The sequence below is a fragment of the Choloepus didactylus genome, chromosome 12 (assembly GCF_015220235.1).
Source record: "Choloepus didactylus isolate mChoDid1 chromosome 12, mChoDid1.pri, whole genome shotgun sequence".
In the NCBI taxonomy this organism is placed as follows: Eukaryota; Metazoa; Chordata; class Mammalia; order Pilosa; family Megalonychidae; genus Choloepus; species Choloepus didactylus.
Window position 1 is genome coordinate 3,710,956 of NC_051318.1, and position 24,055 is coordinate 3,735,010.

Here is a 24,055-nt window from a genome sequence, read left to right on the forward strand (position 1 = left end):
CTTACAGGCAGGTGCAGCCAGCCCACCCACGGCCAGGTGTGCGAGGAAGGCTGGCAGGTGAGGCACGCACGTGCACCAATCAGAACATGAGAGTACAAGGTACTGATCAGGTAACACAAAACCAGAGAATTCCGGACTGGGCCCCTGCATTCCCACTGTGGAGCTGACAAAATATTGAGGGAAATGTTGGTTTCTTCAGTGGAACCAGAAATGGAGACACCTTGTGGATGTTTATCTGCAGGATAAAAACAGAAACAAAAGGCAATGCTAAAAGCTTGTGGGTATTTTAAAATTAAAAGTGTCCAAAAAACATGTAAAATATGGATGCATTTCATATTTAGAATTTCCTTAGTGCTTGAAACAAAAGTAAAATCTGGAGTCAGCTTCATCTTGCCCATAGTAACAATAAAAATTTTTATCATACTGTATACCATAGAAATTACAGTTGTTCATTTACATTGTCAGAAAACGTCTGCTCTCATTTTACCAAAATACACTTGGGTCTTATCTTTTCTATCTAATGGAATCTAAAAAATGTGTTCTGTCATTCTTGTCTCCACACAGCTGTCTGGGCAATGCCTGGGTGGACCAAGAGACACCCAACCCCTCCCGAGGCCCCCCACGAGGACCCCCAGAGCCCACCCCACACCCCACAGCCACAGGACTCCCGGGCCCAGGATCCTTCAATCCCCAGCAAGGACCTCACTCCCTCAGGGCCAAGGTGACGCTTGTCTTTTCTTTCCAGTCTTTACAGGGAGTTAACCATCCTTGTTCAGTTTCCCCATCTTGCACACTGCCCACATTGCACGTGTGGTGACACAACTGCAGGACCACGAAGGATTCAAGCCGTAGCAAAGCTCGGGGGGATATTCCCTAAGGGGCACATAAGAGGGGTGGGCTCAATTATTATATTCCTATCCCGGGTGACGCTTTCTCTACCTCCCAGGGCTGAAGTACCGGCCGGATGGATGACAAAGTCAAAACCGAGCACAGGCGGAGTGGCACCCCTTTGCCAATCAGCACGGCACCCCTGGATTGGAATTAAATTTAAATCACCCCTAGAGGTACCTGACCGTGTTTTGTCCTCAACCCCCCGGCCCCCCGACCAGGGGCAGAGGGATGCTAAGGTAGAGATGCTTTCTCTCGGCCACTCACCGGGCCCTACGGGAAGCCGCCCGTCCTGGCAGGGGCGTTCATGGAGAGCTACGTGGGGAGTGAAGAGACAGGAAGGGGGAAAAGTCTCAGTGTAGCCTTCATCCAACACGGAAATAAATGCCTGGGTTCCCCAGAACACAGAATCCTAATGCAAGCCAGATTGGGAAACCAGGTCAGAGAAGCCCCTGAAATGGGGATGAGTCCCGCCGTCGTGTCAACAAACACCCCAGACAAGGGTCGGCCGTGCTGATCGGTGAAAAAGCCTAGCACATGGTCATAAGGCAAGCTGTTTATTCTTTAAAAAACGTTAGACTCTATTACAAGCTACTTAAGCCTAGGAGACCTTGAATACATTTAAATCAAAAGAAAAAAAAAGAAAAGAAAAGAAAACTGTCATCTGCACTGCAGCAACCTGTTGCCCCAGCCCGCGGTGGCCCATCGAGCTCCGCGCCGCCTCCTCCGGGAAGTCTACTGCAGAGGAAGCACGGCCGGCGGCTCCAGGAGCGACACGTGCAGGTACCTGGAACGAGACCCAGAGCAGGTCCAGTGGGGCCAGCGGCTCTGCTTCTGGAGAATCTGCAGCGGGCCCCGGAAAACCGCCCAGCGTGTGTCACGGTGAGGGACGGAAGGAAGCCAGCCAGGCGCCTCCATTTAACGCGTAAGCTTAGGGTTCCAGCCTAGCAGCGGGGACACAATCTGTTCTCCGTCCAATTGTGACACTGACTTTCAGATCTAGAAACCGGAGCCGTTCGAGCCGTGACCAGGGAGCCCGGGTTGGAAGGGCACTCACTTGGAGGCCTTGTACTTCTCGCGGATGGCCTGCTGCGGCCGGTGCAGGACGCCGAGGCTGGCCCTGTGCAGGGCGCTCAGGCACGGCCCGATCTCGCTCAGGGAGTAGCCCGTGAAGGCCGCGAGGGTTTCTGGCTGATCGAGACAAAAGAGGAAAACTGCTTCACATAACTCTACCAGAGGTTGGCAATACGAAGACAAAACCCAGGTGGAAGAGGGACATTGACCACTTCGTAGGCATCCACATTGACCTAGGAGGAGACCGGAACCCTCCTTCCGAGATTTAGAATGAACCATGGAGAAAGCCCGAGTTCCCGCCTGGCTCACGATGTGTTTCTATAACGCCCAGCCAGGGGCACATCACTTTACTGGTTCCTTCACCAATCCTTACAGAGCCTCATAGAATATGAAAGATTCTTAGTCAAAATGCAGCGTATCCTGGGAGATAAGTCTTTCTGGAAAGCATCATGGGAGATAAGTATTTCCAGAAAAGAAAGGCAGAACTTTTTTAGTACCTCAGCGAGCCTTCAAACCAAACCTCGGGTCTTGCCATCTCCCCAGGCAAGAGCCCTTTCCCTGCAAAGCCCGGTGCAACCTTCCAGCCATCCTAATGGGGGCCAGATTTTGTTTTCTGTGACACAAAGAGAGAGAAAGTCAACAAGCACTCTGCTCCCAGGGCCTGCCCTGAGAGAGGTGGGACCGAGGTGCCCAGGCCACACACACGGCCGCCACCTCCTCCACCACCCCCCCCCCACCATCACTGCTCTCCTTCGAGGAAAGCTGTGGACTCACAGCCACACGGGCACCCCCAGAAGGCCCAGCAGCAGAAGTCTGCTGTCCGGACAACCAGCCCCCGTTCAACCCACCCTCCCTCAAGAGAGCCGAGCCTCTCCGAAGGCCTGAGACTCACTGAACAGACTTCACACAGACCTCGAATCCCATCTAGAAAGAAAAGGCTGGAATCTCACCCAGAAGTTCCTGTTGACTGTGTAGTTAGCCAGGCAGTAGGCTGCTGCAGCTATCAGCGAAGGGAGGTATTTCAGGAACGGATCAGCTTCGAGCAGACTCAGCTCTGCTACGTACTAGCACGAGAGAGAAAATCTCATTGGAATTAGACATTTGACTTGGGTTACAAGTAAAATGACAAATGTTAAGGGAATAAACTGAGTCTTCTATTTGTTCCGCCAGCATCGAGGGATAAGCACAAATAGATAACCGGAGTGACGTTTATGCTGCACTGAGATTGCAATACTGCGTACTATATACGTCGGGCTTCTCATTTTACGTGCAAATACAGCTGTACACTGGTCGGACGGAGTGGCACAACTCCGGCAGCTGCAGCAGGAACAGAGCCTTCAACCGAAAAGCAAAAGCCATGACCACATTAAAGCTATTAATTTATCAGGTAAATACATGCAGTTCAGAGGCCAGAACAAGACTAGTGGGAATAAATCAGAAGATTAGCAGGAACAGGTTGGGAAATTTTTGTAGATACCCTTATTGCTTTTTGCATAGTGCATGAATTCCAGACATCCCAGGCCACAGTGCTTGGAGGCAAGCTGAATACACCAATGCTTTCGTGCCTGCAACTAAATTTTTATAACACCAAATGACAAATCATGCGTATTTACTTGATATGTTAGAATGCAATTAGAGCCAAATTAAACTGCATTTATTTTGCTCCCATGCAGTGAGCTTAGGAGGTGCTGCTCGCAGGTGGACTGCATCCGACTGGGGAGAGTTTAAATTTAATAGCAGGTGATCGGATAACCTGTGCCAGCCAAAGGCCGGCTATGTAAGGCCTCACATCCAGAAGTGGTGTTCTTAAATTTAGTGCTCTCCATGGCTAAAACACTTTTTGAGGCCCGAGACAACTGAAAAGTGAGGAAGAACTCAAGGGTGACTGGGACGGGCTGCTGTGGACCCTCCTTGCATACAAGCTCTCGGAAGCCACGCACCCTACCTTGGCCAGGTTCTCTGTCCGGACGCACACCCCTTGCCTCCTTAGGTACTGAAGGAGGAACTGGTTGGTGGTCGGCACCGTCAGATCAAAAGCCAAGACTTTCAGGAGCAGGTGCTCCATTCTCAGCAGCTGTCGTTTTGTGTAAGTGTCGTCCGTTATATAGACAAACTCGTCTACCTCGGGCGGATAGATTTCTTCGTATTTCCTGTGAAAGGAAGAGGGTTTCAGAAGGAACTTGGAAGCTCTCGGAATCCACGCCTCCCAGCACAGCCTTCACTCTGCACCCCACATGCATCGGGTCTCACTGAACGGCCCAGGGCTCGAGGATGACTGGGAGACGGTGCCCTCGGTCCCAGGAGTAGCTGCCGAACAATCCCAACTGCAAACACGGGGCGCTGGCCTCGGACACACTGAAAGGCTCCGAATGACAGACCCTGCGGGTGAACATCTACCCGGCAGACCCCAAGTCGCTTTGTGGAAAAGAAATGCTCTGAGGAGGGTGATGACAGAAACAAAGTCCTCAGGCCTTAGATTTTTTAAAAAACCTCAACTTTCTCTATTGAATTAGCAAATGATGCTGTATAACCAAGAGAAGATAATGATATAAACCCACACTTCTCAACTCTTTTCCTCTGCTTTGGTTTTGACTTTTTAAAAGGGAACTTCAGGAGCGTGTCTGAGGCTGGGACACTAGGAAGGAACCCCCACTCAGCAGCCAGCCGCAGCCCCATTCCCCCACGACTCAGAATTGCTCCAAATGACCCCCCACCCTCAGGAGCCAGTGCAGACACTGCCGTCACTGTCACCAAACGTGATGGGTCATTCTCGACATCACGAGGACAGCTCCTATGTTGCCAGATAAGAACTTCTACATGTGCTAGATTACAGCCAGAAGGCTGCCCTGCAGATCACATCCTGGATTTGAAGCTGGTGGCTGCATTAGCCACAAGGCTGAATTTACTGCCACAAATCTTAAACATCCGCATGAACATGTGGGAAGACGTGGCTTTCCGGCCAGCGCCGTGAAGATGCTGATCGTTTACCAAAGGACACAGGAATGAGCTTTAAAAGACCCAGCACTGCGTTTCTTCAATAAATGAAGGGGGAAAAAAAAAAGTCATTTGTTTCGACAGGCTGCCGTGTCACGCTATTCAAGCCAAAAGAACACTCACGAAGCCAGAAGCATGGCTGCTGTTCCCACAAGCTGCAGCTTCCCCCTCAGGACAGACATGCAGGAGAGGAACCTGTCCAGGAAGTTGACGGCCAGGTAGAGCGTCTCGGCCCGGAGCCGGTACTCCTCCCCCACCTCCACCAGCCAGTCCACCAGGATGGCGCGCATGCCCTCCGTGATGTCCGGCTGCTTCCTCATGTAGTGCGCCTTGGGCCTGTGCCGGATCTGGGGGCGGAGAAGGGTGGCTGTGTAAGGGGCTGCCACAGCCTAAAGACCGCGCTGCCCTACGGCTGTCTTTGGGAATCTCATCAACAAAGATCAGGAGGATAATGACTAACCGTCCAGTAAACCTTTACTATGATAAGAAAGTCTGGACTCTGTAACACAATTAGGTACAAATAACATCAGGAGGGGAAATGGCAATATGGGCTATTCCTAAGCATGAGAAGCTCAACACACAAAGCCTCTGAGTCATACGGAGGTAGCCAGGAATTGCTACTCACTGTCACAATTATTATTGTTCATAGATAATTCTTATTTTTAGATGTCAAAAGAATGTCATTGGCTGGTAGCCATGGCCACGGGTTTAAAACTATCTTAAACTTGAGTGCTGGGGGTGCTGGGAATTGAAGCAGACATGGGGAAAACTCACTTCAGCTTCTCTCAGGTACTGATGGATTTCTTCAGCATATTCAGTCACATTTATCACATCTGTACCTAAGTCTGGTGCATCTTCAGGCTGGGAATGGAGAGATGAATCTACCAGCATGGGAGAAACTGCAGGGGTTCAACATTGCCAGGTAAGTCATCAGATAAATATAAAACAATCATTCCACCCACTAACCCTCCAAAGCAGTTGCTCAAAGGGCCTGCTATTCACCACTGCAGATGAGCACAAATACAGGGCACCATCAGCTACAGGTGAGGCGGGTTACCTGTGCTAAAATCCAGCAGGAAGTGAAGGTCTGACTTGAGTGTGCTGGTGTCCACTTCATACGCATCCCTGAACACCATCCCCTCCCCCATGGGGCAGCTGCCTGCGTCCCCCTGCTCAGACTCATCCGTGTAGACATCAAACCCTTGCTTGGTGGGCACAGAGACCCCGCAGTGAGCGAGCGCTTTCTTTCCAGCAGGAGGGAAGACATTTTCTGATCCAGAGAAACACTTGATTGCTGTGATCCCCTAGAAAATGGTCAAAATTTTTGTCAGAGGTGGAAGGACATTCTGTGTTCATGGATTGGAAGACTAAATATTAAGATGTCAGTACTACCCAAAGCAATTTATTGATTCATTGTAATCCCTATTAAAATTCCAACAATCTTTTTTGCAGAAATGGAGAATTCAATCATCAAAATTATATGGAAGGGTAAGGGACCCCAAATAGCTAAAGCCATCTTGAAAAAAAATGAAGTTGGAGGACTAACGCTTCCTGATCTTAAAACGTATTACAAAGCCACAGTAATCCAAACAGCATGGTACTGGCACAAAGAAAGACACACAGACCAGCGGAATAGAACTGAGAGTTAAGAAATCAACCCTCACAATTCATGGCCAACTGATTATTGACAAGGAGGCAAAGACCTCTCAATTGGGAAAGAAAAGTCCCTTCAACAAATGGTGCTGGGAAAACTGGATCTCCATTTGCAAAAAAAGGAGGACCCCTACCTCGCACCAAATACAAAAATCAACTCAAAATGGATCAAAGGCCTAAATATGAGTTAAAACTATCAAAATCCTAGAAGAAAACGTAGGGAAGCATCTTCAGGACCTTATGTTAGGTAGTGGTTTCTTAAACTTTACATCCACAGCAAGAGCCACAAAAGAAAAAATATATAAATGGGGCCACATCGAAATTAAAGAGTTTGTGCCTCAAAGGACTGTATCACGAAAGTAAAACAGCAGCCTACACAATGGGAGAAAACATCTGGAAATCATATGTCCGATAAAGGTTTGATCACAAGAATATATAAAGAAATCTTTCAACTTAAGAATAAAAAGACAAACAACCCAATTCTTAAAATGGGTACAATACTTGAAAAGAATCTCTCCAAAGAGGATATAAAAATGGCTAAAAAACACATGAAAAGATATTCAACATCATTGGTTATTAAAGAAATGCAAACCAAAACCACAAGATGCTATTTCACACCCACCAAAACGGCTACTATTAAAAAAAACAGAAAAATCACAAGTGTTGGCGAGGATGTGGAGAAACAACACTCATTCATTGCTGGTGGGAATGTAAAATCGTGCAGCCACTGTGGAGGACAGTTTGGCAGTTCCTCAGGGAGCTAAGTATAGAACTACCGTATGACCAGCAATCCCATTACTAAGTATATACCCAGAAGAACTGAAAGCAAGGACGTGAACAGATATTTGCACACCAATGTTCGCAGTGGCATCATTCACAATTGCCAAAGATGAAAGCAACTCAAGTGTTTCCATCAATAAAATGGGAAAAAATGTGGTATAAACATACGATGGAATATTTTTTAGCTGTAAAAAAAGAATGAAGCCCTGATACATGTGACAACATGGATAAGCTTCGAAGATATTTTCATGTAGAGAATAAGCCAGACACAAAAGGACTAATATAGTATGATCTCTCTGATGTGAATCAACTAGAATAAGCAGACTCACAGAGGCTTAAACGAGAATGCACGTTTCCAGGGGATGGGGTGGGGATAGGGAACGGGGAGTTGAGGCTTAAAATGTACAGGGTTCCTGTTTGGGAGTGACTGAGAGGTTTTGACGGTGGTTGGAAGTGATGGTAGCACAATATTGTGAACGCAATTAACAGCACTGAGATATATACCTGAATTTATAAGAGGGAATGTTAGATTGTATATATGGTAACAGAATAAAAAAATTTAAAAAATTCACAGTGAACCTAGGTTAAACCATGGACTTTAATTAATAGTACAACCATGGGAATGTGCTGTCATCAATTGTGGCAAACGTTCCACACCAGTGCAACGTGATGGTGGTGGGGTGGTATAGGGCATCCTTTATTTTATGCATGATTGCTCTGTATTAACCAAAAATTTCTCTAATAAAAAAAGATTTTTGCTTGAGGCCAACCCAGACACTCTACAGGCAAGGCTGACCCATGTCACTCCAAGCAGCAGGCTGAGGAGACAAGTTGAATCCTAAATTGAAATATCGATGCCTCAATTTAACTTCAGAATGAAGCTCTGAAAGTATGGCACACCCCCTATCTTGGTTTACACTGGTATATGAGAACTACCTAGAGTTTGATGGCTTCCTCAGAGCATTATCAAAGGGAAGTCAGAGGCTGCAGAAAGAGAAAAACTATATTGCTGCCCAGTGAAGCAAGTCCCATGTGGGGCGGGGGATCGTAATGTGGCTTTCACTCTCCTGGGCCTCAGCTCGGCTCCTCCCAGCCCCGCTGGGAATTATTAGCTTTTGTCTAGGTCCCTATGAAGTTCCCATCTTATACTCAGTTTTCTGGAAACATGATTTCAGAAGTTCATGCTGCTAAACTCCCTTACAAGCCAACGGTCAGAATCTTTTTCTATGATCTAATGCAATTATCTTTGGGGATCCAACATCTCAATTGCTTCTGCCTCTCTTCGTTCTGACAGCGTCTGCGATGGGAACCACCGCATGTACCACCTCAGTGGATGGACATAACCCATCAAATGTGTGTGTGCTTGCGGTGGGTCCCCATGCATGGCCCCAGGACCTGCTAAACCAGGGCAGGGGAAAGCTTTATAAACCTGAGTTATTTTTACGCACAAGCTAGCTCTAGCTACCACATCGATGCTTTATTGTTCATCATTAATCTTGGTGTTTATTGTTGAAGGCTACATCAAAGTTAGCATGTGGTTCCATAACTTTCCCTTCCATTCTGCAAGGTGAATGTGTGGCTAATGTCTGATAAGAAAAAAATTCATTATGGTAGTCCTGGAAAAAAAATCGTAGGGACCATCAAGGGCCCAAACTGCAAGTTTCTATAACCATTGAGCCATGTATTCAGATCGGTACCAAGTGTGACACTTGCTCCATGGATATATGAACATCCGTTAAGCAATATTTGCTGGACACCTACAGTGAGCCCAGAATTTAGCAGTGAACAAAACATTCAAAAAGGACTGGCCTCCTATGTGCTGAGTTGAAGAAAAACACTGAGAAAGAAGGCCCGTCATCATTTCAAACCAGGTGGCCAGAGAAGGCCCCGCCGGAGAGGAGACCTTTGGGCCACGTTGTGAAGGAGGCGAGGGAGCCAATCTCAGAGACGCCGGGGGACATGGCAGGGAGCCCTCAGGGCAGACGGACTGGCAGGGGAAAAGGGCCTGAGCTGGAGTGTGCCAGGCATCCAGAGGCACAGCAGGGGGGCCTGTGGGTGGGACAGAGCAGGTCGGGCAGGGCCTGGGGTCAGAAAGAAAATGGGGCCAGCTCATGCAGGCCTTAATTCAGCAGCCTGGAGGGTGTGGGCGAGGAGTGATGACGTGGGTCTTTACAAGGATTGCTCGGGCTCTCTGGAGGGATAGAAAATAAGATGACCAGTTACCTGCAATTGAGACAAAATAGGGGGTGGTATCAGTAAATGATGAGAAGTGAAGAGATTCCAGATATTCTAAAAGGCAGAGTCAGCAGCTTTGATCAGCAGATTAGACGTGGGGTGGAAAAAAAAGAAGAGTCAAGACGGACAAGGTTTGGGACCGACTAATAGGAAGGATGGATATTGCATTTGCTGAGATGAGGAAGACTTAAAAGCAGTTGCAGGTGGGGGAAAGGCAGGTGTTTGGTTTGGCATAAGTTCGAGATGCCAACCACATCAGCAGATGCACAAGACAAGTGCTCAGGGACCTGAGAAGGCCAGTCAGGGAGGGAGTCCAGGGCCCACAGAGCTAAGGCCAAGCCCTGGGACCCCCTGACTTTCAAGGCTGGAGCCAAAGGAGGAAGCAGGAGATGGAGGGGGTGGGGCTGGTGGGCCTGGTGGGCAGCCTGGAGGGCCCCATGTTCTCCAGGTGAGTGAGAAGAAATGTCAAGGAATAAAGAGTCGTCAGCCATGCCACATGCCGCAGACCAGGAAAATAAGAGAAGAACTAAGAACAAGATGTGGGCATATTCTTCAGCAAATACTGGGGTGCCCACCCTCGTCAGGCACTGTCTGAGCCCCGGGAATACAGCCGTGGAAGGGACGGAACAAAACCCTGCCCTGCAGGGAGCCTCCATGCTGGTGGCAAGGAGCAGCCCCCGAGAAATGGTGTGTAGATGAGAGCAGCTGCAGAGATGTGGAGAGGATCTTAACACAGAGGGAAAACACAGTGCATTTGCACACTTATGGCTCTGGCCCGGGAGAGTAGGGAAAGCCATGAGAGAAGAACTGCTGAGGGCATGCGGCAATGGGAGCATGTGGAAACTTTTTTCTGGAGGCTTCTATATTTTTAAGAAAACAGGATAGAAAATCATCAGCTGAGAGTAAGGATCAAAGAGGAGGTTTTGGAGGATTGAAGAGAGAAGTTCAGATATTGGACAGGTTTCTAGGAAAGATGTTTAGGACTAGAGTAGGAAAATGTAGAGGCATTGCCAAGCAACATTAGAGGCCAGCAGTTACAAACTCAAAGCAGACCAGTCAACACAGGCTTAGCTGCCAGTTCCTAAGAAGCAGGTCTTTGTTTAAAGAAGGAAATAGTGCTAAGCAAATTAAATTGGTTTAAATCACATTAAAAAAAAAAAAGAAAGAAAGAAAATCACCTTCACTCAAGTTTCTCCAAAGCTTTGAACAGATCATTTTGGTTATTTTCCCTTACTATTCAGATACCACAAAGAAGTAGAAGACAGAGTCGATAGATGGGCTTCTAATTATCCTCCATCATAATTTTTTTTTTGGGGGGGGGGTAGTTTCAGGGGGCTTGGTCTTTCTTAAACCTCAAAATTTCCCAACTATAAAATGGGAAGGTACGTGGGAAGACACCCGCCTCCACGCATCACAGATGCAAGGGTTTAAGGCCTCATTATGAATGGGCCAGTCTAATAACAGACTTCTGATGCATTTTCCCGTCCCAAGATACATTCTCAGGTGTCATGTCAGTTCTGGATTGCTCTTCGGTCTGTTAAGGATGTGCCCAGGCTCCGGTCAGAGGGGAGGGGGCTGCTCTCAAAGCAGGGCTGTGGGAGGAAGCCAGGCCCGGCTCCAACACCGGCTCACGGGGCTGCTCCGGGCCTGCCTGCGTGGGTCTCAACACCAGCCAGGCTTGAAAGAACCCGGTTCTGTGGCTTCTTTTGTCACTCACATTTCCTTTTAGCCCGGCACTGTAATTAGTCACACATAATCCAAAGGATCCCTAGGTTTAGTTCCTTAATAATGGGAAAAGTAACAAAGAAAGTGAATCGCTATTTCTAGCTGAGAAAGGGGCCGGAAGCGTCCGTCTTTAAAACTCGGTTTTCCTATAGTCCCTATTCCAGGGGGTTTGCGGGGCTCCACGGGGCTCCGGGCCGCTCTCACCTGGCCCCAGGTCCTCCTGTACTGCCCGTTCTCGGTGAGCACCCCCAGCACGGTTCTCTGGGGGGGGTCCTGGCCGAGCTGGGCTCTGGTGACCATCTGACAGGCGTCGGGGCCTCGGGTCGCTGGGGCCAAGATGACTCCGCTCCTGGAGCTGCTCTGGTGCGAGGCCTCCATCTCCGCTGGCTGCTGGCCCGGGGAGGGAGGAGGGGGCGAGCGGGTCAGCCAACCGCCCCCACCCGGGCTCCCAGGGCGCAGCGGACGGCCAGGAGCCAAGGCACCAAGTCTAGGGGCCCCCAGCAGCTACGGGGGCTGAAAGGGCGCGAGCGCCTGCCCAGTCGTCAGAGCCGTGGGACCCTCCAAGCCCTGGCCGGGGGGCTGGAGGCACAGACCCCCCAGGTAACTGGAGCTCGAAACCTCCAAGCACCAGCCTCTCCCTGCCCCGTGCTCATGCTCCCAGACCCCAACCAAAGGCCAGGAAACATCACTGTGAGAAGGGGCGTCCCCCACTCAGGCGCCACGCAGGTGCTGCTCCACGGCCCTCCTCCCGCGGGACTGACACCCCCCAAACCTGCTGGGCAGCCCCGGCGGGCCCCGCTCGCCGCGGCCTGGGACGGAGATGCGGGTCTGGGGGGTCTGCGGGCGCACACGTGGGGGGGGGCGGGGCGGTGGGCAGGATCCAGGGGCGCCGGCTCCAGCCGCGGCGGGGGCGCTCAGCGCCACTTACTCTGCGCCCACCCGCGCCGGCCCGGGGGCTCCATGCCAACCGCAGCGGGCGCGCGGCCGGCCCCGCGTCGCCATGGCCACCCGTCACCCGACGCGACCACAGGCAGGTCCGGCAGGGCCAACGGGCGCGCCAGCTCCTGCCCGGGGACGGGGCGAGCGCAGGGCCGAGGCTGTTGGCACCCGCCGCCCCGTCTCGCCAGCGCGTCCGGCCCGGGAGGCAGGCAGGAGGCCCGGCCCCGCGGTGGCTCCGGGGACCCCTTTCCCCAAACAGCCGCGAACTCCTGCCGCCAACGTCTCCCCGCGGCACCGCTCCTGCGGAAACTCGGGCTCGGGAGAGCGACACGGGCCCCCCGACCGCGCCGGCCCGAGGGCGCCGCTCGCTCCCCTCCGCCCGCCACGCACCTACGCGTCCTCGCCGGCGGCGCCCGGGGGCGGAGGGCTGGGCCCCGAGGGGAGCCGCGGCCCCCTGCTCATGGCGGCGGCGGGCCCTCGGTCGGCCCCGGCCTGTTGCGCCCCCGAGGCTGCGCATGGCATGGGGCGCGGCGGGGCGCGGAGAGGGGATCTGGCGTTTCCAGGCGCACGGAGTGCCCGGGGACCCCCACGAGGAGGCCTTCCCCGACGGGTGCCGGCCGCCACGGCGGGCAGGGTCCGGGCGCGCCGAGACGGTGGCCCAGGAAGAGGAAGGAACGCGGTGGCAGCGATGAGGCCTGGGACGGCGAGGGGGGCAGTGGCGAGGCCCGGAACGGCGGGCGGCCTCGTGGGGCGGGCGGGGAGGGCGCGCCGGGCAGGTGGAAAAACCGCGGACTCTCCTAGTTGGACAAAAGATTGTACACGTTCACGCACACGCATAGGTGGTGTATGCTGTATCTGAGTGTGCGCGCGCGCACCCGCATGTACACACCTAATAAAGCGTCACTGCCGTGTCTGTGCAGGAGTGGTCTGTTCTTACAGTCGGAAGCTCCCATCCCCAAATCTCGAAAGCAGGCCCAAAGTCCAGAGGACCCTCCAAAGCTGGCTGTCTCTACCCTGTTTTGAATGGACGTTCTGGTCCGTCTTACCCCCCAAGTCTCTAAGCGTTCTCCATGAATGTTTTCACCCGGTGAACTGGGTGTGCATTCTCGGGGGGGAATACAGGCGGTCCGCAGAGCGTGGGTGAAGCCGCTGGGAGCGTCAGATGAGAGCAGCTGGAGCGCGTCTGGGGCGGCGGGGCGGCGCTGGGTGCGGGAGGGGCGCACGGATCCTGTTCCATGAGTCTACAACTTCTGCTCGTCTGGGAAACAGCGATCCCCTCGCACCCCGCACTCCCGTGCCTTTGGATGGGAAGGCCACCAGGAGCCCGGGAACATGTTGGCGTCTGATGCCGAGAGACCCCAGTGTGGCGCTTGGCGAGGCAGCCTCTCTGGGGCGGGGGTGAAGGGGCATTTCCGGCCTCCCCTCGCCCCGCGCCTCCTGGGGACCCCCTCCCCACCCCTACCCCCACCCCACCCCACCCCAACCCCCACCCGCGACGCTCTCGTGATTTCCGGGGCGCTCAGGCCTCCACGTTACCTGGTCTGGGACTCAGGAGCAAGTCAAGGCAAGAGCCGGGTGGCCTCGGCGGACAGGGTCATGCTCCCCGACCCCTCCTGACCTGCCTGTTGATCTGATTTCCTCCTGCAAACAGGGCCGAACCCTCCCACCCTCTGCCCTTCCTCCGAAGCGCAGTCTGTGCCTGAAGCCTGTGGTTTTGATCCTTTTCCTGATGGGAAGGGGTAGCTGCAGGAAGGTTCCTGCTGGGGCAGCCCCCTTAAAGTAGGGTGTCCCTGACTCAAATCATGGCAGGAAGTGTCCTCTCTCTTGGTCAGAAAAATGCCCTTAAAAAAGTAAAGTAACTGTCAACCAGATGGGACTGCAGGTTATTTCTTTCTCCTTTCCTTGTACATCCTCACATCAGATTAGCTGCAGACTAATTCATCTTTATACACCTGAAAGAATAATAACTATTATTATTGTTAAAATAATAAGATAGAAATAAAAGAAAATTATTACTATTACTACATGTCAACACCACCTTCTTCTTCTCTCCGTTCACACTGGGCAAAGGGAAACAAGTAATGACTTATGATTGTTTTCTCATTGTCCTGCCTCATAATTCCATATTAAATCATGAGTTCTACAGTCAGATCTTAAAATGGAGAGTGATTGCAGATGAACTGATATTTGTATATATTCATATATATGTGTATGTACATATAAATTCAGATGTTTCTGTAACTTGTATAGCTTGTGCAAAACTGTGGCTTTCTTGGCTTTAGCTACTAAAAAATTTCATTGTATTTTGATTTTTATTTATTTTGCTATGAACTTTGATGAATATGTGCACAAGTTTTATAAAAGTCTAAGCTAAAAACTTGGTCTTGGAATTAAGAAAAACAAGAGCAGAGAGGACTTTTTTATGAATTACGCAGTTGTAATTTGATGCATAATTATAATTTTGCTATTACAGAAAAATCAGGATTAACAGATTTTTATTTGTTTTATGTAAATTATGTATTAGTTATAAATTATATTGAGAAGTGAATGAAACATTTAATTGTAAATACAACTTTCTTTAATATCTAAAATATTTGGCTTAATGAGGTTAAATATATAACTCCTTTTTTTAATTCATTTTTATTGAGATATATGCACATACCATGCAGTCATACAAAGTGTATGTTCAGTTGTTCACAGTACCATTATATAGTTGTGCATTCATCCCCAAAATTAATTTCTGAACATTTTAATTACCACACACACAAAAATAATACGAATAAAAATTAAAGTGAAAAAGAACAATTAAAGTAAAAAAGAACACTGGATGCCTTTTTTTTTTTTTTTTTTTTTTGGCCCCCATTTTTCTACTCATCCATCCATACACTGGACAAAGAGGAGTGTGGTCCTTATGGCTTTCCCAATCCCATTGTCACCCCTCATAAGCTACATTTTTATACGATGGTCTTCAAGATTCATGGGTTCTGGGTTGTAGTTTGGTAGTTTCAGGTATTTACTGCTAGCTGTTCCAATTCACTAGAACCTAAAAGGGTTGTCTAAAGTGTGCATAAGAGTGCCCACCAGAGTGACCTCTCGGCTCCTTTTGGAATCTCTCTGCCACTGCAGCTTATTTCATTTCCTTTCACATCCCCCTTTTGGTCAAGAAGATTATAACTCCTTTTTAACTTAAATTAATACTTGGTCAGCACTTCCTACATGATACTGCTCAGCTGGTTTTGATGCTGGTGTTAATTTCCATACCAGAGATGACAGCTGAAATCTTTCCTGGGGTTTTTAAAACCCAATAGTCCCATTAAAATCAGCTCCTCCTCCCCACCCATCCCCCAAATCACAATTCAAAGACAAGCTTTTCTGTTTGCCAGCAATTTACCTGACATTTCGGAAGCAGTTATTACTTTGATTACATTTGCTCATTGTACCTAGTAATTAACCTCCTTTTCCAGCATTTCAGTTTTCATTGATTTGCATGAAATCAGGCTGATTTTCAGCATAGGACTGAACAGAGATGACAAAATAGAAGAGCCCATTTTATTTCAGGGCAGAGATCCATCTAGAGGCATTTTTTGCTTGTTCCTGCCTCTCAATCTTAGATGTACATTTCACCTAAGAGCACAGCTACTTGGAAAGCTGAAGGCCCAGACACAGGGGTGGCGGGAAGCTCCTGGCAACCAGCCCAGGACCCCAGAAGGAGACGCTGCTGGAGCAGGCCCAGCTGACTGACGAGAAGCAGCCACAAGTCCACACGCTGCAGGAGCTTTCATGGCCTCATGAAAAGTGCTTGACGGTGAAGTAAATTTTTATCAAAACTTGCAAAAAAGTCACCTTTTCAGAGAGAAATAGGTTGAGTACCTACATGAGATTAGCCAAAATCTGATATTCACTTATGCATTTTACAAATATTTTTGAGCACCTGTCATATGCCGAGAAGCAGCTGAGTAGAAGTGGAACAATTATGGGTGGGCTCTGCCCTTTGCTGGAGCCAAGAGACACCGAGCGGTGACCAGGTAGCCACGGGGCAGCCTAATGAGTACTTATTTCACCAGGGGGTGCAGATATATAAATGGGAGCAACTGGAGCTTAGAGAATGTTGCTGTAGAGATTTGGAAGCAGTGTCCGCATCTGATGATGAAGATTAGAGTCTAAAAATTAAAATTAACAAAGAGGCAGATGGTATAGTCTACATGTGTTCTGAAAAGGAGGAGCTCCAAGAACAAGAGCTTCCAGCTGGGTTTGCCCTGCACCTGCTGAGGCAGCACAATAAGTCATGATGCCCAGAAATCCCCCCCCAAGACTGTCTCTTTCTACCTGCTGCTCTAGGGCACCCACAAGCAACTGCCTCACGGAGAAGCCAACCTCCCGGGCAATTACGTGAGAGAAAGGAGGTCCTGGGGCCCTGGGTTCCCACGAGTCAGTCCCTAGAAACGTGCTTAGCTAGAGGGGCACTGATGCTGTCAGCACATGTGATTGCAGCGTCGGGGGCTGTGACAGGAGCCAGTGCCCGAGCCCACACCAAGGGAAGGGTGAGTTGCAGCGAGCCACTGGCGCCCGCGTGGTTCACTAGTGCTGAAATGTTTCCAATGAAAAGTTTTAAGTTGTCAGACCACTGCTGAAAATCAATCCAATTTGAATTTTACACTGTCTTTCATGGGTCTAAAACCAGTCTGATGAATCATATATTGATATGAGATCATCTCATCATTAAAGCAGTTTCAACTTAATAATTATGTACTTTAAATGAATAATCCTGTTCAAACCAGCTTTTTCTGTGCAAAGCAATTATTGTACTATCCGTTCTATGACACAACTGATTACATAAAATAAACTTCCTGTGTTTTACATTTTTCTCTAATTATCTGTCTCTAATTGAAAATGTTTTGAAATTGCCATGTCACCTGCTTATGTTTTTGACTATCTGGATTAATACCACATCCAATTACAGACTTATAACCTCTTACCTCCAGCAACTATTTATTAAGTAATATTTTCTGCCTGTTAAAATTTTCATTAATTAAATCCTGTTGCCAGTAAATCATAGGCTATTTTTAAATTTGTACTTTGAAAAGTTGCCTCAATCCTTGTATTGCTCAGCTGGAAATGAACGGAAACAACAGCGGTCACAAGAAATGACAGTTCCCATTCCGAAACTGAGATTTTCAAAATACAAACCTAAAGATAAAAAAACATTCCTAACCCATAGCCTGGACCAGACTTACTATGCTTTTTTGATTACTCTCACGGTTATCTACCTAAAGAATTGATAGAGTCCTCTCTTGTGGAAATTCTATCTGGCTAGAAAAGAATCCCAAGCACATGCATCAACTTGTTCCTAGAACAATGCTGGGGATTGAACTGTGTTCCCCACAAAGACATGCTCGATCCCTGCCCCTGGCCCCATGGGTGCATACCTGTTTGTAAAGAGGCCCTCGGAGGACGTTACAGGTAAGGTGAGGCCAGACGGATCAGGGTGCGCCTTGGTCCAGTAAGCCTGGAGTCCTCAGAGCCAAGACCGTCTGGACGCCGTCAGTGGTGGGAGACGGACGGGAGACGGACAGCCCCGAGACGGAGGCAGTGGCTGAGTGACGGACAGCCGGCTTGCTGGCACCAAGACACCACGGACCTTGGAGAAAACATGCTCCTGCCGAGCCCTGGATTCTGGACATCAGCCCCCAAAAACATGAGAAAGTAAGTTCCCGTTGTTGAAGCCGACCGGCCTGTGGTATCTGTTACACAGACAGGCAGTAACTCACCAAGTTGTCGGCACGGATACGTAGTCATCGTTTTGGCATTTACTCTGTCTCCTGATGAAGAAGGCAGCTTGCTGGTTCCATCCATATGACCACAATTGTTTCTTATCGTTCCTGAACCTTCTGCCTGATCAACTCTCAGTCAAAAGTGTCGTGTCTACCTGAAGCAATTTGTGTTCCATTTAGGGAGAGCGCTGTTTGGGGGAGGTGGGCAGGGGGAAGGAGGGAAATAATGGTGATAACGACTTTTTTTTTTTTGGCTTTCAAATACAAGAGAATTCATTTACCGCAAATTACAAATTTTTTCTGAAGCTGGCAAAAACAGCTGCCAAAAAGAGGAAGAGAAGTAGGGAGTTGGTGATTCCATCTGGAGCTGGAGACAGAGACCAGGTGACAGCTTGTTGCTGCACCAATCCTTTGGGAAAATAATCAGGATATTCATTTACCCAGTCAATGAAAACAAGTTCAGATGAACAGTGATGAAGCAATATGTATTTATAAATGGGATTTGGAAATAAGGGAATACTGTAGTCTGAGTGATAGCAGAGGTTATCAAAAAAATAGATATTTTCTTTGTTTCTGTTTGCTTGCTTTGAATCAGTCAATATTTTATCCACTAGAAGCAGACATTGAACCGTGTTTGAGTTGTCTTTGTTTTGTGGAAAGTCAGTCTTTGATCCCTTTACTGAAGAAATGTGGAAAAAAGCACAGTAGAAATTTGTTTCATTACAAAGCCAAGAGGAATGGCCAATATAGAAGCTTCTGAAATCCCAGTGAATCCTGCTCCATCCGTTTCAACCTGGGGCAGGAGGACCGTGAGGGAGAAGCCCCCAGAAGCCTGGACCCCCCAGAAGCCTGGAGACCCCCAGGTGCAGGACAAAGCCCCCTGGAACGGGTCCTCACCACAGGCTGGGAGGGGCGCTCTGCCCCCACCCCACATCAGTAACCTGCAACCTGCCCAGGGCTCAGCCCTGTCGGTTTAACAATAGCCACAATCTCTGTAAGTAAAACGCAAACTCTGACCCATCTGAGCGAATGAAAAATAATCTGCGCCAGTGCATTCCAAGGGTGTTCCAAGGTGGCACTGATTTAAAACATATCCATTTAAGTTTTGATTTAAATCATTAATCAAAAAGACTCTGCTTAATCGTTTTTTCCTACAAGTCATCAGCCCTCTCTTCATTTTCCTCGTCAAAACTCTCCACTTTGGGGGAGATGCTTTTTTGTTTTGTTTTGTTTTTTGTTTTTTGTTTTAACACTGCTATGTTTCTTTGGGGGGAAAAATGCATGTTATCTTTGGGGAAAAAAAAACTTTTAATTCAAGTATAAAACTCATTATATTATAGATATATATTAAACGGGATTTTTGCTCTGATTAAACATTGTTGTTCAAAACAGAAATATGCATAAAGCCCCTCAAAATTTTGATTTCCCAAATGATTTTCTAGGTATGCTTCTAAGTTATCCCAAATCTGACCCCTAATACTGTCTTTGATTTGTTTAACTCATTTGTAGAACTTTTTAAAAGGCTTGCCTGGACATATTCTTTCGTATAATACCCTATTGTGACAAAGCCGAGATACAATTTATAAATTGATTATTTTGTTGTAGTTGCTAGGATGTTCCCCAAAACAATTGATGTCACCAAGCCCTTTGATTTACATTTTTTGTTTCTGATTTTTTAAAATGACCCTGTTTGGGTATCTGTATAAATATTTTTAAAACATATTTTAAACGAATGTGATTATTTTCTAACAAGCTCTCGACCCCTTCTGCTGTTACACTCTAAGTCTGGACCCAGGGGAAGGCTCTAGCTGGGCATCAGAGCTGCGTAACGTGTACCTTTTTGTTTCCCTTCTGCTTGCGTCCCTCTGCCGTTTTGAGGCAGACACGTTGGTACTGGAATAGAACAGTAAGCGAGAGGCCTAGTTCCTGTTCTCACAGAATTTACTACCCAATCCCTACTTTCTCGATACTGGTTGCAAATCAATCCTACCAATTGTTTGAAGTTCTCTACAATACTCTGGATTTGTCATTTTAAAGGGGTCAGATTTGGGGTACCATAGAAGCATATCGAGAAAATCCTTTGGAAATCCAAATTTTGAGTGCCGAGCTCTCTGCCACCCTTCCTGTCCCCTGACCCCGTGGGGCCTGGCAGGGGTGGGGCTGGCAAAGACCCAGGATGAGTCCACTCCTCCAGGGCCTCTGCACACCTGCCCACTGCCCAGGACTCCACCTCCTGTCAGAGATGGGGTCTCTCCAGTTAAAATGAGCAGGGACAGGTAGAGGCGGCAGAGCAGCCCTGGCCAGCGCTGTCCCCCCGGGGAACACAGGGCCCCCACAGTGCACCCCCTCAGTGCTCACTGCCCTTCTCCTCAGCTGGCCTCCCCGCAGCTGCAGGCCCTGGCTCCCGCTGCCCGGCCCCTCATCTTCCCCGGTGCTTAAGTGCTTCTGAGGTGAAAACCGGCCTTCTGGGGCGACATCACTGGGAGGCTTCAAATAAATTTATTCTCACAGTTCTGGAGGCTGGAAGTCCTGGACTGAGGTGTCAGTAGGCTCCCTCTGGAGATTCTAGGGAAAAACCTCTTCTTGCCTCTTCTGGATCCTGGTAGGCCAGGCATTCCCAGGCTTGTGGGAGAGTCAAGAGTCACTCCAGGCTCCGTGTGCTTCATCTTTACGTGGCCTCCTCTTCCCATGGCCCCATCACATGGCCTCATTGTCACGTGGCCTTCTCTTCCTGAGACCTCGTCATGTGGCCTCATCATCCCGTGGCCTCCTCTTCCCATGGTCTCCCCTGGTGTCCCAGCGTGGCCTCTCCCCGTCCTGTGGGGCCCTCTCTACTCTGGTATCGTAATTTCATTGCATCTGCAAAGGCCCCATTTCCGAGGGAGATCCTGGTTACAGGTACCTGGACAAGGGCTTTAACCCGTAACAATCACAAAATATGGTGTGGTGTTTTTTCACTTTAATGTTATGGGAATGTTATTTTTGAAAGCACGTCCTTTTTCTTCATCAATCTACAGTCACGCCCTCCTCTTGTGCGCTGGCTCACTCATTCTGCAATTACTGGCTGAGCCGGTACTTGGTGCCCGGCACTGTTGCTAGATCCAGGCCGGAGTGACCGGATTAAGGACTCTTAAAGACTGATCTCCTTTTACCATGATTCAAGAAACATGAGTTATGAGAGTTGTTTTTAGTAATCAAATAATATTTCAGGATTAATTAGACATGAATATTTTCCATCTCAGTCTTTTTATGAGATTCAGCAGGTGTGGTTTGTTGAAATATGCCACAAGCTATGACTCTTCTCAGTCCCAGGGATGGATAATTCTGGTTATTACTCAACCAGTGCCTACGGACTCCAAGACCTTTGTGAAATTATGTGTTTATACTTTAAGCTCTAGGTGGCTGAATCTTTAACTTATGGGAACATAGACTCCTCACAGATGAAAATGCTGAAAAGATGAATAAGGCTTAATAAAACTGCCAAGTCAAGGAGATTGATCTCTTTAGGGATAAGTTTCCTTGCCAGAATTTAGAAGTGACATACAATTCAATTTTGAATGCCTATCTGCAAAAGCTTTCAGATCTGCTTATACTAAGGAAACACTACAGAAGAAATTGTTTAGAGTGTTTGGAGACTTCAGAGATTTTGTTGTTGTTTGTTTTCTAAGGCAACCCAAAGCATTCTAGAAATGGCACAGACTAACAAACTCAATATCTCATCTAAATTTGCTTCAGAAAGAAAAATGAAAAGGGAATGTGGAGCTGTTTTGATGTTATTTCTCTTAATTTCATGGCCAATTTTCTTCCATATAATAGCAATCTGCAAAATATAACTGCTGCCATATAAAAAGCAGTATACCCTTTACCAGTCTATCGGTGAGAACTAATTTTGCACAAAACATCAAAAATTAGATGTTAAATGGAGCTTATGCTACACGGCCTGTAAGGAACTGCCACCTCCTTTCTGGCTGAATTCTTTTTCAGGGGAGAGATGTGTTGTCCATGTGTCTTAAACTAATGTTTTCACTGTGTTCTGCTTTCGGTGTACATGTACGTATTCAGGCATCTGAAACCAATTTCCTCCCACAATATTTAAAATCACATTTTTTAGGGTGCTCAATGAACACTTCAATTTAGGTAAGGATATCTGTAGGATCAAATCGCACTATCAGACTTGTGAATACCACGTTGGAGTTGACACTGCATCTCTGCATTATGCTATGATACAACCCTTCTCAGGAGTTTATTACTTTTATCATACGTCTTCTAGTTCATGTTTTCATTCTTTAACCAAAAACATGCTGAGAAAATTATAACCATACTTTATATGGCTTTTAAATCATACATCCTGATGTCTTTGCAAATTTAATATGAAATGGTCCAGACACTAGTTCCTTTTGGTGATAAGGAATGTAGTGCAAAATCAACTAGTCCCATATGAAAAACCCTCAAATACAGTAAGAAGAGTTTCGAGTTTTAATGGCTGTACAAGAGTAAGAAGCAAAGGTTTTAGGCTCCAGCAAAGTGGAGAGTTAGAAACCAGGCCCCAGTAAATGTTGGCATACGCAACAGACAGCACCCTCACGAAAAGGGCGAGCCCGAAGAGAAGCTGTGCTCCTGGGCAAAGGGAGAAAAGTAAAATAAAAGTTGGGGACCCTCACCTGAGAATCTGTAACCGTAAGACCATGTCACTTGGATTTGTGTTTCAAATTATTCTGCCCACAGCATCCAGGAAACCCCCCACATGTAAAGGGCTACCAGGTGGGTGGAGCCCTGGAGTTCCTGGCAGAAGCAAACACAAGTCCTCAGTGGTGAAATAGGCCCTCAACCCAGAACCCAGGAGTCCCCAAACCAGCCCAGGATGGGCTCCTAATTTAAAATGGCAAAACATATTAGGAAGTAAGCCACTGTGAAAAAAGTCATCAGAAACTAAAAATGGCTAAATAATACACCAAAGGATATCAGATATTGAAAGTATCAAAGAGAACATATAGAATAAATGTTTATAGGAGCAGCTGTCGTTTCATTGTGTTCCTCCAAAGGTTTCAAAAACATGAGTAAGGAGCAAGAGAGTATCATAAATGACCAGAGGGTTTTGGAAAATAATGAAATATAACTTCTAAAAATTAAAAATATTATCAATGAAATCAATTCAGTGGGGTGTATTAAACAACAGAATAAACAGAATGAAGAAGATATATTACAGTCAAAGACAGAACTGAAGAAATTACAAATAGTATAGCACAAGGAGGAAGGGAGATGGAAAATACAAGAGGGAGTCAGAGCCACAGAGGATAGAATAAGATCTACTGTAATTGGAGCTCCTGAAACAGAGAACAAATAGAAAAAGGCAGAGAAAACATTCAAGAATGTATGTTTTAAGGAGTTTCCAGGACTGGTTAAAGACAGGCTCCTCCGATGCAGGGAGCAGAGCAGATCCCAAGAAGGATCAGAGGAAAACAATGATCCACATACTCGTGCAGTGACAACGGAAGTCAGAAGGACATGAAAGGAGACGTATCCTTAGAGTGCTGAGACAGGACATCTACGCAGAGCAGTTTGCCCAGCTAAACCGTCACTCAAGAAAATGGGCCAAAGGAAGACATTTTCACAAGGAAAAACTTCAGAAAGAAGTAAAAGTATTCCAGAAGGACAAATTGTGGTAAAAGAAGGAAAAGTAAACAAAGGAAATTGAAAATATGGGTAAATCTACACAAATATTACAATATAATTATATAATATGGGGGAGAATTGCCAGGTTACCAAAGCATTTGCTTTCCTGCAAAATTTCTCCTCTCTCCTGTTCCCTTTTCCAGGCGTGGGAGTTTTCCAATCCCTGGGCAGCCTTCGCCCCATCCTTCAGGGCTGTGGACTGAAAATTCACAAATTTAGGACCTTTATGCTCTCAACAAACATGTTTTGAGGGCTTGTTGGGTGCCAGGTATTGTGCCAGGCCCTGAGTGGAAAGCAGTTTGCACCTAGAGGGATATACAGAT

General features: G+C 47.8%; 1 protein-coding gene across 4 annotated transcripts; it reads right to left on the bottom strand.

Moving 5' to 3' along the window:
• Positions 1-1,432: 1,432 nt before the first annotated feature.
• CCNA1 (cyclin A1) lies at positions 1,433-12,987 on the bottom strand. 4 transcript variants are annotated; one of them, XM_037800164.1, is made up of 9 exons: positions 12,679-12,987; positions 11,554-11,736; positions 6,014-6,260; positions 5,731-5,855; positions 5,080-5,303; positions 3,908-4,112; positions 2,913-3,026; positions 1,946-2,079; positions 1,433-1,675 (listed from the first exon to the last, which is right to left on the bottom strand). In XM_037800164.1, the coding sequence occupies exons 2-9, from the start codon at positions 11,725-11,727 to the stop codon at positions 1,624-1,626; spliced, it is 1,275 nt and encodes a 424-aa protein (XP_037656092.1). In that variant the 5' UTR covers positions 11,728-11,736; positions 12,679-12,987; the 3' UTR covers positions 1,433-1,623. The 4 variants fall into 4 exon arrangements, with proteins under 4 accessions (XP_037656092.1, XP_037656093.1, XP_037656094.1 ...); XM_037800165.1 differs by lacking the exon at positions 12,679-12,987 and adding an exon at positions 12,122-12,250; XM_037800166.1 differs by lacking the exon at positions 12,679-12,987 and adding an exon at positions 12,122-12,220 and having other exon boundaries at positions 11,554-11,739.
• Positions 12,988-24,055: the final 11,068 nt, after the last annotated feature.

Coding starts and splice junctions, on each gene's coding strand:
- CCNA1 (XM_037800164.1), bottom strand. CDS start 11,727: ATGGAGGCCTCGCACCAGAGCAGCTCCAGGAGCGGAGTCATCTTGGCC. Junction 5,856..6,013: donor CCTGCTGGATTTTAGCACAG/GTAACCCGCCTC, acceptor GAACCCCTGCAG/TTTCTCCCATGCTGGTAGAT. Junction 3,027..3,907: donor GGACAGAGAACCTGGCCAAG/GTAGGGTGCGTG, acceptor CTCTCGTGCTAG/TACGTAGCAGAGCTGAGTCT.